At 38.4% G+C, this 13,632-nt stretch overlaps 1 protein-coding gene across 2 annotated transcripts in view; it reads left to right on the forward strand.

The window, feature by feature from the left end:
* opcml (opioid binding protein/cell adhesion molecule-like) overlaps positions 1–13,632 on the forward strand; it is a 284,204-nt gene that overhangs the window by 221,497 nt on the left and 49,075 nt on the right. For both annotated transcript variants that reach the window (XM_072658162.1, XM_072658161.1), the window contains one exon: positions 5,168–5,293. In XM_072658162.1, the coding sequence (XP_072514263.1) occupies positions 5,168–5,293 (126 nt within the window). The remainder of the gene's footprint in view (positions 1–5,167; positions 5,294–13,632) is intronic.

Here is a 13,632-nt window from a genome sequence, read left to right on the forward strand (position 1 = left end):
GTCACAGTATTTCATTTATTAGACACATTATTGAAATCTTATTGTTTTATTGTTTAATAAAATAAAATACTGTGCATTGTTTTTCAGGCCATTTTGTGTCTCAACATTTCACATAAATCCAGCTTTTAGCAGTATACTAAACCATTAAACCAAGGGTTGGAACTGCATTTCAGGTAACAGGCTGCATTATACACAGTGGTCCATTATACGACTTCTCTCACTGAATCAACTGGTTTCACCGTTTGGAAAAAATCCCACCTCTTCCCAAAATGAAGATTTTTATTGGGCTCTGGCTCTGCCTGTTGTTCCTACCCCCAGCTGAAAAGGAGATTCCTATTGGGTCAGCCGCTGAGGTTGACTTTCTGCCTGTTTGTACCTATAGATCTGTGTCAGTGCAGTTAGTGGGAGTGGATTTCTATCATTAAGCGACTGAACTTAATTAAAAAGCCACAATTGTTGACATGGATTCTAAATTTATTTGGTAGGCAGGATTATAACCGTTATCGAGCTGGTTTCGGCCTGTGAGCTGTATGTTTGACACCCCTGCTTTAAACTCTAAAGACCTGTATCCTTTGAAGTAAGGGCCCATAGGTCCCTCAAACACCATATGTTACATATTAATTTTATAGCAGTTATTGAATAATCTTTAGTAGTTCCTCAATAATGTGAAGTAGTTACTAAATAATATTTAATAGTTACTGAAAATGTATAATATTTTCTTAATTATGTATAGTAGCTATATGATCATTTATGTTGATAAGTTATGTTAATTTATATTGAATATTATTTAATAGTCACTAAATAATACATAGTAGTTACTGAATAATGTATGATAGTTACTTAATAATGCATAGTAGATCCTGAATAAGGTGTAGTAGTAACTAAATAAAATGTAATAGTTACAGGTTAATGTGTAGTAGTAAATGAATTCATATTAAGTAGTTATAGGATAATGTAAAATAGTTACTTAATAATGTATAGTAGGTTCTGAGTAATGTAAAGTAGTTACTGAAAAATGCGTAGTAGTTACTGTATAATATTTAGTACTTACTGAATAATTAATAGTTACTGATTAATGTATAGTAGTTATTAGATCATTTATATTAGTTATTGAGTAGTGTTTAATATTCACTGAAAAAATTCATAGTAGTCATTGGATAGTGTATAGCAGTTACTAAATAATGTATAGATTTACTGAATAATGTATAGTAGTTACTGTAGAATATTTCCTACTTGCTAAATAATGATTAGTAGGTACTAAATAATGTATAGTAGTAAATGAATAATGTTTAGTAGTTACCAAGTAATTAAAAGTAGTTAATGACTAAACGCTAGTGTTCATTAAAGTTGCTAACTTCAAATTAGACTTAAATATGAACTGAACATGCTGTAAAAAAATCTGTTAGTCAGAAATAACTATCATTACCCTGTCATTTATTTGCTAGATTTTGCAATAAACAGCATGGGCAGCACAGTGGCACAGCAGGTAGTGTAAGCTGCACAGTTCCAGTGGTCTTGGGTTCGATTTTGTCTGGGATCTATCTGTGAGGAGATTGGAGGAGTCTGTGTGGGTTTCCTCAGGCTCTCTGGTTTTCTCCTACCTCCCAAAAACACACATAGTAGGTGTACTGGCTAAACACCCCTAGGTGTGAGTAAATGGGCGTGCATGGTACCCTGTGATGTATCCAGGGGATATTCCTGCCTTGCATCCAATGATTCCTTGACTTTTTGGCTCATTGCGACCGTGACCAGGATGAAGCAGATAGGAAGATGGGTGGATGAACCATAAAAATGTTGACACTCAACAGAACTATGTTCATTCCAGCATGTTATGTGGATTTTTGCTCACTAGCAGTATTAATGAGGACACATTCACCCAGTTCAATTCTAAAATGTCTCGATTGCACCTCAGTACAGTCTTGTGTTAATATAAATTGCTTATGTTGATTTTTTGCATGCCCTCACCCCATTGGTAGTCTGTTGCAGTCATACTCTCCAGTGCGTACCCTTCGCTCACCTGATCTCACCTGGTTTTGCAAAAAGCTCCTCCTTCTAAGTTGCATACTTTTAGTGACAGGGCATTTAGTGTTTCCGGCCCTAAGCGATGCAAGCTATGTCTGCAGATATGTTCAAAACTGGTCTTAAAACCCATCTTTTCCAGCTGGCTTATGGGTGAGTTTTAATTGTGGTTATTGTGTTGCCTTTCTGTGTATGTCATTTCACTTCTGTTTCTATTTATACAGTGTCCCTGGTTGTCTTGAAAGGCGTTTATTAAATTCAACTTTATTATTATTTTTATCACAACCCTAAATGTCAAATTGTAGAACACCCGCAATCATGAAAATATAGAAGTTTGTTCCAAACCCTGTCCTGAAGGATAATACATAGGAGTTATTGTTTATAGTTAGATTTATGCTAGATTTTATACCACAACTGAGTGCAGTTGTTTTATAATTAAAACAATAAAACACTCAGATTCCAACAATCCATCCTATAAAGTTCTCTGGAGTGTATTTTTACAATTAAGCTCCGACACCATCCGAAGTCCAACGTTTTTTAAGTTTTAAAATATGCAAACAAATGCCTGTTTGATTACATTATGGCTCATTTGCATATGTAAAATTTGTTTTGATTGCCATTTATACTCGTACAGTACTATGAAATTCTTGTCCTCACTTATCCCAGCTTAGAAGGCCAGGGTCGGGGCACCAGGTCAGCCATGCTACGACACCCCTGGAGCAGAGAGGTTAAGGCCCTTGCTCAGTGGCAGCTTAGTGGAATTGGTCCGGGCCACAAGCTTGTGAACCCAGCACTGAAACCACTGATAAAGATTAAAGATCTAACCTTTTTTTATTGAATTTTAAAATAAATCAAACTATTTCACTGAGAAACAACTTTTCTAAAGTCCAGGTTCTGTTTTTTTTTACCTGTTTTAAAGGGTTTCTCAAATTCCAAAAGCCAGGTGTCTCCAGTTCTTGCTCATGGTAATTGTGTGTGTGTGTTTCTGTGTGCATGCAACTTTTTCCGAATCATCCCTGGAATTTCAGTAAACAAAATTTAGCATAAAATATTTACTTTTCCAACAAATGTAGATAACAGACTCTCCCCATTTCAGGCCAGCTTGATAGCGAGCTGGCCAAATGATATCTTTCCAGGTTGCTAGCTGCCTTGTTGGCTCCCACTGAAAAGGAGGAGATAGAAGACAGGCAAGCTGTCATCATTCCGCTTGCGGTCGAAGTTATGTAAACAAAATGGGCTTCGGATTGGAGGGATGCCCTACACAGCTATCAAATCATGTCAATCAAGTGGCCCGGTGTAGGGCTGACTCATTGAGACTCTGAACTCCATAGTCCACAGAGGCTATGTTTAGACTAGCCTCATATAGTTGGGTTTTTGAGGATGGCATTGAGCCTGACAGAGCTTTCAGCAGTTTTTTATGAATCTGGAAAGTAGGACTGCACTGTGTGGTTCAGTGTTGAAAGACAGAGGGGTTGCATATGAGTTTCAGTGTCACATTGCTCTATCAACAGTAGACGTCTGCGCATTCCATCAATGTTCACCACAAACAAGCCAAATGCACATTGAACTGAAGTTGTAGAGATTCCGCCCAGTTAACTGGGGGAGGCTCTGGGTCTTGGGCTGGTGGTAGAACTCTCTAGATGGCTATAGATTGCAGTAGCTGCTAGAAGGCTTATGCATCGTTTCATCACGTCGGCTGTTGAGTACATGCTGGGCCGTGTCCCCGTGGGGAATGGCTTTTAAGAGCGCATCCCACAGGACCCCCTCGTTGTGCATTATTGCACATGTGGACTCAAACTGTCTTCTTTTCTGCCTCTGCCGCTCCCTGTAGTCCCATAACTGAATGTAGTTAACATGAGATCTTGCAGACTAAAAATGAGAAAACAAAGAAATGTATGATTGATTAAAGTGGGACAGCATTGCTGGATTAAGCCCTACAAATTTGAAGTGTGATGATGTAATGGGAAAGTAGCCCAGTGCTGCAGAGAACCAACTTGTGTTCTTGCAAAGGAAGTGTTCTAGCTTAAGAGGGTGGAATACACTTCATTTGTTAAAAGAAAGGGGTCAACTTGAGCACTAATCCCAAGGCACTTAGGGTCACTTTCGCTAGGTCTGTCCAGAAACATGACCCTTTGCTTGGCATTTTGCTATTATTCTCATTTAGAAATTACAAAATTAGTTTAACATCCAGTATAAATTCTGAATCTCCACTTTTTTGAGAACTTTTTTTACATTGGGAAGATAGGACATAAGTGTTGGAAACCTGTAAAAATGCATTCAATAAAAGAAGACATTTTTATTAAGTTCTTAAGTAAAACGTCTTCTAAAAATAGATTGTGGCAAATTTTATAATATTATATCTGGGCAAACTGTATTATGTTTTGTGTTATATTGTATTTGATAGTTTTCTAGAATATTATGAAATTGTAAAATGTAGATAGACACATTTTTTGCCTCCACTGTATATTATGTTACTTTTGTTTTCTTTTTTATTTTTATTTTTAATGAATTATAATTTAAACTTTATAAATTACCAAATAAATTACTAAAATAACTAAACTAACTGTTTTTTATTTCTGTCCTATTTTGTCCTGAATTTACTCTAGGTTGCATGCTATAAACTGAGAAACATTTTATGACAACAGTAAATAGTGTTTTCTTGATTAAACAATAAAATCATAAGACTCCAACAATCTGTAAAATTCTGTGTTAATACCGTCCTACAGCAAGATTGTTAAATCTAGTCCAACTCTTACACGTATCTCTCATTTTTTATTTTTTATTTCTAGACAATTTTACCCATAGGAATTTTTTTTTTCCATGTCATTTCTTTGGCAGATAATTTTGCTTATTTTTAGGAATAATGCTGGAAACATGCAAAACTGTATCTGAATAGATTTCAAATGCCATCAGCAACTGAAGCCTGAGAGAGCACAATTGGCCATGCTCTCTCTCTGGGTGGATAGCTCTCTCCCCTCATCACTTCCATTGCGATGCTGGCTACCACAGGCCTCTGTTGGTAGATTTAAATTAGGTCAAAAAGTTACAAATGCCAAAAACGGAGGAACAAGTTTTTTGTGTTACATCAACAACATGGTTACTTAATGCCCTTTGATGAACACCTTTTTTGCTTTTTGATGTGTTGCAGTTCCGGCCAGGATCGTGAACATATCCACGGACGTAACGGTGAACGAGGGTAGCAACGTCAGCCTGATGTGTCTGGCCATCGGACGACCTGAGCCCAACATCATATGGAAATACCGCTCCGCCAGGGGTGAGCTTTTATTCTCTCGTATTTCAGCGCCTGAGGCTCCCCAGGCAGACCCCCCCACCCCCCTCCTCCCTGCTCTCGCTGTGTTTGGTCTAATTGTTTAAAGTGTCAAAAATCACAGCAAAACTTACAAGCTGACTTTGCTAATAACTGATGTTGAACGTGAATTTCGTGATGAATTATTGATGATGAGGCCTTGACTGTCTCCCATGATTACCGAGGCATGACCCAGTTCTGTTGGTGGGATGAAGGGAACGTCTTCATAGCTGCCTGAAATATGCGGGTGTGTTCAAATGTGTTGCGCGCCGTTTGCCCTTTTTCCAGTTCTGCATGTTTGCTTTGCAGCTCTCACAAGCTGGCATAGGTAATAGACATCAGCAGCGACGCTTCATTGGCTTTTTATTATATTTGAACATCCTTGGAGGTAAATCTGTGATTACTTGAGCATGACAGGAAGAAGTGACAACTTGCCTCAAAATCCAGTTGGTCTGATTTTCCGTCTGTGACGTGTCTTCGCCTTCATGCTAAAGCTACAGTGATAGCTCTGATAATATTGATCTTTTTTTCAGTTTTAACTGAAAAAAAACAACTTGCTTCAACATATTTCATATTGTTGGTCTGATTAAATGTCTGAGACAAGTCTTTTTCTTTGTGCATCTTTGTAGACGATTCTGTGCTGTGTCAAACAGCATTACAATGTCAAATACACACTGTAAATATGCTTCACATGCAGTTTATAAATAGAGTTATGGAAATATGCCTGGATGGGAGTTATTATTTGAACACGGCACTGAAAAAATACCAACCATGTCCGATTTTACTACTGAGAAAAGGAAAAATTTTCACCTTCGTAGGTATATTTTAGGTATATTTTAATAAATGTTTAATATTTTTTATTATTTTAGATTAGACCATAACAATTAAAAAAAATATGCCTCAAAATATTACGAAATGTTGGCCTGATTTTACTTCTGAGATAAACGTCTGTGACTTTTTGCCTCTTCGTAGAAGGTTCATCGCAGTGTTGAGCTAACATTGTTAATTGACTTTGGCAGTGATAGTGGAGTGTTTTGTATGATTTGAATATTGCTGAATGTAAATGCGATTATTTGGGATCATAAAGAAATAAATGACAACTTGCCCCAAAATATAGCACACTGTTGGTCTGATTTTGAGTAAGGATGTTCTGATTCACAATGTAAAAAAAGAAATTGTTGTGAAAAAGCCACATGATGCATTAGGAATTTCCGTTGCCATTACTAAACTTACTTTGTTTACCCAACTTAATTTATTTACTCAACTAAAATATATATTAACCAAATACATCTAGATGGTCCAACAATATAATTTGTGTTGTGTCAGCTACACTGTGAGCCCAGAGAAGTTCACTTGCGTAAAAACATTTGAATTGTTTAACTAACATTAACCATCTGATGAAAAAAATGTCAGTATGATAAGTAGTGAACACTGCAGTGTTCCATAGTTACACTTAGAAGCACAGACAATGGTAACTTGCTCTTACAGTCTTCAACACTGAGGCCACACAGTAGACCATTATGAAAGGTCAAAATACACTCAATAGTAGGTAGCCTGGAGGGATGCCAGGGGCCGTTGGGAAATTTCAGGGAGAGTATTTGGATAGCAGTTTTTAAAATATTTATGCTGTTGGTGCATTTTGTCTACATAACAAAATATTGTGATAAATTTTGTATATGCCATCAAAAATGTCTTTATATATATATCGAGATAACATTTTTACCATATTGGCCAGCTCCAAATTATTGGCCTGATCCAATCTGAGTACCTTAATGCTGAGTATTTTGACTCCAGGTTGACTGCAATCTGACCTTTGTGTCTAAAATAATATTTAATACAGCAACACATTTAAGGTTAATACAGAAATATAACACCTTTGTTTTTAGTAATCTGTTCATATAATGATGGCTTTTTTGGAAGTCTAAGTCAATTTTAAGACAATTTTAGTGTGTTTAATGTCTCATAGTACAGTCTGAAATACCTACAGTCTCACTGACCTCTGTATTCTAGCAAAGGTGTTCGACTAGAATTGTGCAGCGGTAAAAACAAAGGATCGGAACTGGATCTGCCTAAAAATAGCTGATATCCGACCCATTAAACTGTACTTGGATCGTCCCTGATGTTAACCTACTAGATTGGTTTAGGACTGTTCTACTTTTTAAGGCACTTGTCCTTATCTTTTTGCCTCTTTATTGTTATCCAATAAAATTAGGATGGCAAACTACCACTGTTAATAGACATCACGTATAGATGCTAAATAGAGTTATTTGAACAGAATTTAATTAAAATAAGTTATTATTTAAACATGACTCTGGAACTGACAACATGCCTTAAAGTGTCTCAAATCATTAGTCTAATATTGATAACGATACGTGTTAATAGATAATTAACAGAGTGATAATGGAGTTTGAATGTTTTCAAATGCAAATCAAATATTTGAAGCTAGACAGTGAAAGATGACAACTTGCCTCAAAACACTACTTACTGTTTGTTCATTTTTGATTGATGCCGCTTATTTGTACATAATAATGACAAATGACACCTTTGATGATGCCAAAATCTGAGAGCTTTACCTTCTTTTCTTGTGGTTCTATGCAGTGTCATATAGCATTTACAATTACAATGAATGCAACCCACCCTCTTCTCCATTGTCTTATAAAGCAAGCTCAAATTCATGCAGTTCCTTTGGGTGAATGATGGGTAAAAAGGAGCCTCTAATATAAAACAGAACAACCTGAACCCTGCTGCCTCTACCTCTCAGCTAAATCCACCATTATCACAGCATATCATATTCATATCCATCTGCTTTATTAAACTCCCAGGCAACCTGTTATTACTAAAGCCGGGGCTGGACATACAGCAGCAACACAAGCAGACAATACCAAGCTTTCCCAATCACTTCCCTGAAAAGCAATATACGCATCTGCAGGCAGGTTGTCCTTTAATGCCAGCGGTCGTGCAGAGACGGCCCGTTATCTGGGCTGACATTTCTCCTGGAGTCCTAATGAAAGAAATGAGATGTGAGGGATGTTTTTTGTGCCATGTGAAGACTTTCTTAGCAGCTGTAAGAACTTGAATGCTTCTCTAGAGTGACATTTATCAGGTTCTTCTCTTTTTCCTCCCATTTTTTCCCCTCCACTGCTTAACATTTGTCGCTTCAAATCAAGAAAAAGCCTTGAAAGATAAATTGAGATGGAATTTTTTTGTGTGTGTGTCTGAAGTGAGATGCAGTTGTTGGACACTCACAATGGAAGGACGTTTCAGGCAGGAATTGTGAGCGGAAACAATAGCCTTCGTGGCTGAAAATGTCGGAACTATCAGCACAAAGCACAAGAGCCGATCGTGCTCAAGGGTCAGTGTCAAATAAGGTTGGATGTCAAATATTTCCTGAGTTTGATATGTCTGGACCAGCAGCCTCGGTGTTGCTTTATTTGAGGCCATGGTGGAAAGCTTTAGCTGCTTCGTAAAAAAATAAAAAAATAAAGAAATACTTTTTTGATGAAATATTGCTCAGATATTTGTCCAACTCTGTGTCATCTGCAGCCTGGAGAAGTGCCTAGCGATGCTCAAAATTGGTAATGTCCTCGCTGCCGGCTCGAGGAACTCTTGCCAGTTTCGAAAGTCTTTTTGTGAACTTTCTGATGAGTGTATTTATGTGTTTTGTCTGCATCGTTCTGACATTTGTGGCTCGGAGGTTGCTGTTGCTGTTGTAAGAGGATCAAGCCCAATAATTTGGTTTTGGCAGGCTTTGATTGACATCCCAATGGCACTGTGGTCTGACATGGCAGCCTGGTGGCAGCTTTCTTGTTGGCGTGAACTCAGCCTGTTATTCTCCCAGAAAGCATTGCATGCCATTTGCTGAGGCGGAGCTGTCAATGAGAACAATGCTACCTGCTACCGCTCTCTGGAAGATGATGAACTATGTGTGTGCGTGTGTAGATGTGTGTGTAGGTGCATGAGTGGATGTGTGTTAGGGCTGCAGAATATGGACAAAATACTGTCGCTATATCTGGTTGGGGTATTATACTGCTACATTTGCGACTATATTGCTATTATATGCAAAATATGTTGATAATATCTTGCTTGCATGTTAATGTATTGCTATTTTTGTGTCATTTTGCATGTTGAAATGATGTTTGTAATTATGTTTGTATATATGGATGTCTAATATATATATATATATATATATATATATATATATATAATTCGAATTTTATAGGCATCAACCACCACTATGTTCTTAAAGGAACAACCCCTCCTTCAGTAAACACACATCACATAGAATTATCATATTGTTTTATATGTACACTATAATGCCAAAAGTATTCGCTCGCCTGCACGCATATGTCATACTTGATTGACATCCCATTCTTAATTCATTGGACTTGATATGATTTCAGGCCACCCTTTGCAGCTATAACAGCTTCAACTCTTCTGGGAAGGCTTTCCACAAAGTTTAGGAGTGTGTTTATGGGAATTTCTGACCATTCTTCCAGAAGCACATTTGTGAGGTCAGACACTGATGTTGGACGAGAAGGCCTGTCTCGCCATCTCCGCTCTAATTCATCCCAAAGGTGTTCTGTTGGGTTGAGGACAGTCAAGTTCATCCACACCAAACTCGCTCATCAGTGTATTTATGGACCTTGCTTTGTGCACTGGTGTGCAATCATGTTGGAACAGGAAAGGGCTGTCCCCAAACTGTTCCCACAAAGTTGGGAGAATGAGATTGACCAAAATTTCTTGGTATGCTGAAGCAATAAAAGTTCCTTTCACTGGAACTAAGGGGCCTAATCCAACTCCTGAAAAACAACCCCACACCATAATCCCCCCTCCACCAAACTTTACACAATGCAGTTAGTCTAGTACTGTTCTCCTGGCAACCGCCAAACCATCAAATTTCCAGATGGAGAAGAGCGATTCGTCACTCCAGAGAACATGTCTCCACTGCTCAATCCAGTGGTGGCATGCTTTACTCCACTGCATCTGGCGTTTTGAATCGCGCTTGGTGATGTAAAGCTTGGATGCAGCAGCTCGGCCATGGAAATCCATTCCATAAAGCTCTCTACACACTGTTCTTGAGCTAATCTGAAGGCCACATAAAATTTGGAGGTCCAAATGACTCTCAGAAAGTTGGTAACCTCTGTGCACAATGCGCCTCATCATCCACTGACCCCGCTCTGTATTTTTACAAGTTGCTGATGGTCCTAATCGCTTTTCCTTTGTTATAATACCACTGACAGCTGACTGTGGAGTATTTAGTAGCATGGAAATTTCACGACTGGACTTATTGCACAGGTGGCATCTTACCACGCTGGAATTCACTGAGCTTATTCTTTCACAAATGTTTGTAGAAGCAGTCTGCATGCCTAGGTTCATACACCTGTGGCCATGGAATTGATTGGAAAAGCTGAATTCACTGATTTGGATGGGTGAGTGAATACACACATATATACACACATGCTGTGCCTAAAACATATAGTGCTGTTTCAAAAATGGAATGAAGAATCTAGGCAGTAAGTAACTATTTGCTTAATAAAAATTTAGAAAATACAAATAATATTAAAACAAAAATTAGTGGTTTCTATCTCCAACGCTCTCCTCATGGGAGTATAGTATTGTTTTATTATCATTCAACACATTTGACACCATGCCTAATGCCAGGTGTGGGCTACTGGGGTATAAAGCCCCGAAGCATTGAGCATGGAGTTGCAGAACTGTGTTATCTGGAATGATGGTGCTTTATCCAATACTTTGGAATAAGGTAGGGTAGTGATCATCCAACATTCTGACCTCATTAACACTCAGTCAAATAATCACAGTAATGCTTCAAAGTAGAAGGCATTTCCTGGACAGTAGAGACAGTTACTCCAACAAAAGCAGGGTAAAATGTTATATCGTCAATACGCTTGATGACTATGGAAGAAACAATGAATGAGCAGGTGTCCCAATACTTTTATCCATATATTATATTGCAACCTGCATGGGTCATAATTTTAATGTATTGTTTATTAAAATGCATATATGGATTATATTAAATAATATTACCAGATATTATTGTAATAGTGCGATAGTATTGTGGATATATTGCTATACATTCTCATAATATTGCTCATATATAGCGATTATATTAAATATGCAATATATGCAATTAAATATATTAAAACACACATTATTATTCCCATGATGAGATTTAAAATTGACATTGATCATTAATATTTTTTTGCAAAGGAGATTATTGCAATAATGATTAACAAACAATATATTATGCATCCCTAGAGTGTGTGTGTGTGTTTGTGTGCACGCACATGTGCGTGTGTACATGTCTGCCAGTGTGTACATATTTGTCTTCACACTTGCAAACACTAGCACAATGTATTTTAACCCCTTAGCGATAATTGAATTAGACGGATCTGCAGTCACCCAGAATCTGCTATTAAAATGGCTGTTTTCAAGTGGCCAGCTGTCGCTGTTTGCTTGCCGCTTCTTCATCCGGAGCATATGGCACAAGACTGGATCCATCCCCTGCAGTTGACATTGCACCATTTGGCACTTTAGAAAGCTGGAGTCAGTTTCACAGCAGCCACTGGCTGCATCCTTCGGAGGGAGTGCTCCAGCCTCGATGGCTTTAGATCTGAAGACCTGCATAAACCCACAGTCCATCTCCCACCCAGAACACTCCACACACACTCACAGAACTCTTAATACGGTAATGCCGAATGTACACCAGAGCTGGAAGAAATCAGCCCTGTCCCACTTTTCCAGCCACCTCCTGAGAATCAGCTCGCACAAGGGCTGAGCGATACGGAGCAAAAAGTCACATTTTTCTATTTTAAGAGTTTCTGAGCTGCATATTTTTGCAATGTTTTATTTATTTATTTATTTATCTATTGAAAATAATTAAGATGTTAAAGTTCCACCGTTCCATGGCTAGAGGTCCTAATTCACATTCACAGTTCTTCTTTTTTTTCCATATTTATTTCCACATTGAGTCATTGCCAATTCCCACCCACTAGCTACACCACCTGCTTTCACACAATGCTAACAGTGGCAACATCGATAAAATTGCAGGTTAAGTCCCCAGTGTTGCCAAAGACAAGGTCCCACGTTTAGATGGCTGCACCTTTAAGGAGTCAAGGGGTCTGAGAATTTAATAGCACAGGTAGATTATCATGTCTGCTGTTCAATTCTGGTGTAAACACATAGAAAAATGACACACACTGCAGTGTCACACTTTTGTCCTGTTTGTACCCTTTTCCTCTGGTTTCTGTTGTTTTATCTTGTCAGTTTGTTTTGGTTTTCCTCATGTTCTCTTCAGCACATGGCCTTGTGTTGTTTTGCTTGTTTTTCTTGTCTCCACCCTAGCCCCGCCTTAGCACCTGTGTCTGCTTTGTAGCCCTGCCTTCTCGTTATCTTCCCCAGGTGTTTCTTGTCAGTGTCTGTGTATATTAAGTCCCTTTGTTTCAGTGTTTCTTGTGTGGAACAAAGGTAGATTGCAGGTTCAATCAACAGTGTTGCCAAATACAGGGCTCAATGTTTAACTGGCTGCACCACTAAGGAGCCAAAGGGGGCTGAGAATTACTAGCCCAGGTATTGCAGTGTCACGCTTTTGTCCTATTTGTTCCCTGTTGCTCTGGTTTCTCTTGTAGATTACCTTTGTCTCCTTTGTAGCCCCGCCCTCTCATTATCTTCCCCAGGTGTTTCTTGTCAGTGTCTGTGTTATGTAGTCCCTTTGTTTCAGTGTTCCTCATCTGGTCCTGTGTTGTTGTTTTGCTTGGTTTGGTATTATGTTTAACGAAGTACTTGCATCTATGTCTGCCTCTGCCTCCAAGCTTCACAACCATAATCTACAGCTGCCAACCACATGGAACACATGGCAGTAACAGCTAAATAATAATGATGCTTTTAATGTTTAGCATAGTTTACCAACAAACATGTAATGTTGAAACACAAGTTAGCTAGCTCTTTTGTTCTGCACTCAAGCTTGAACATAGCATTGCTTTTGGCCTGTGTGAATGTCTTGATTCATCCAAACCCCCAAAGAACATCTGTGACTGCTCGGGATGCTCACAACTCACAATAACACATCCGCTGATTCTTCACAGCCTGTGTAAGGCAGTGCCAGCATGAAGTTTGTCTACGTCTACCTAGTGGTAGCACTGATGGCTTAGGTGTAACTGAAAACACACCCTTAAGGCCCTGTCCAAAACACTTTTTTTCATTCATGTTCGCAAGTGAAATAAAAGCAGCCGCTGAATTACATTAAGTTTTGCGCTTGCCGAGGGTCTGTGGGATGTGTGTGTCTTATT

The sequence above is a fragment of the Salminus brasiliensis genome, chromosome 16 (genome assembly GCF_030463535.1).
Source record: "Salminus brasiliensis chromosome 16, fSalBra1.hap2, whole genome shotgun sequence".
NCBI classification, from domain to species: domain Eukaryota; kingdom Metazoa; phylum Chordata; class Actinopteri; order Characiformes; family Bryconidae; genus Salminus; species Salminus brasiliensis.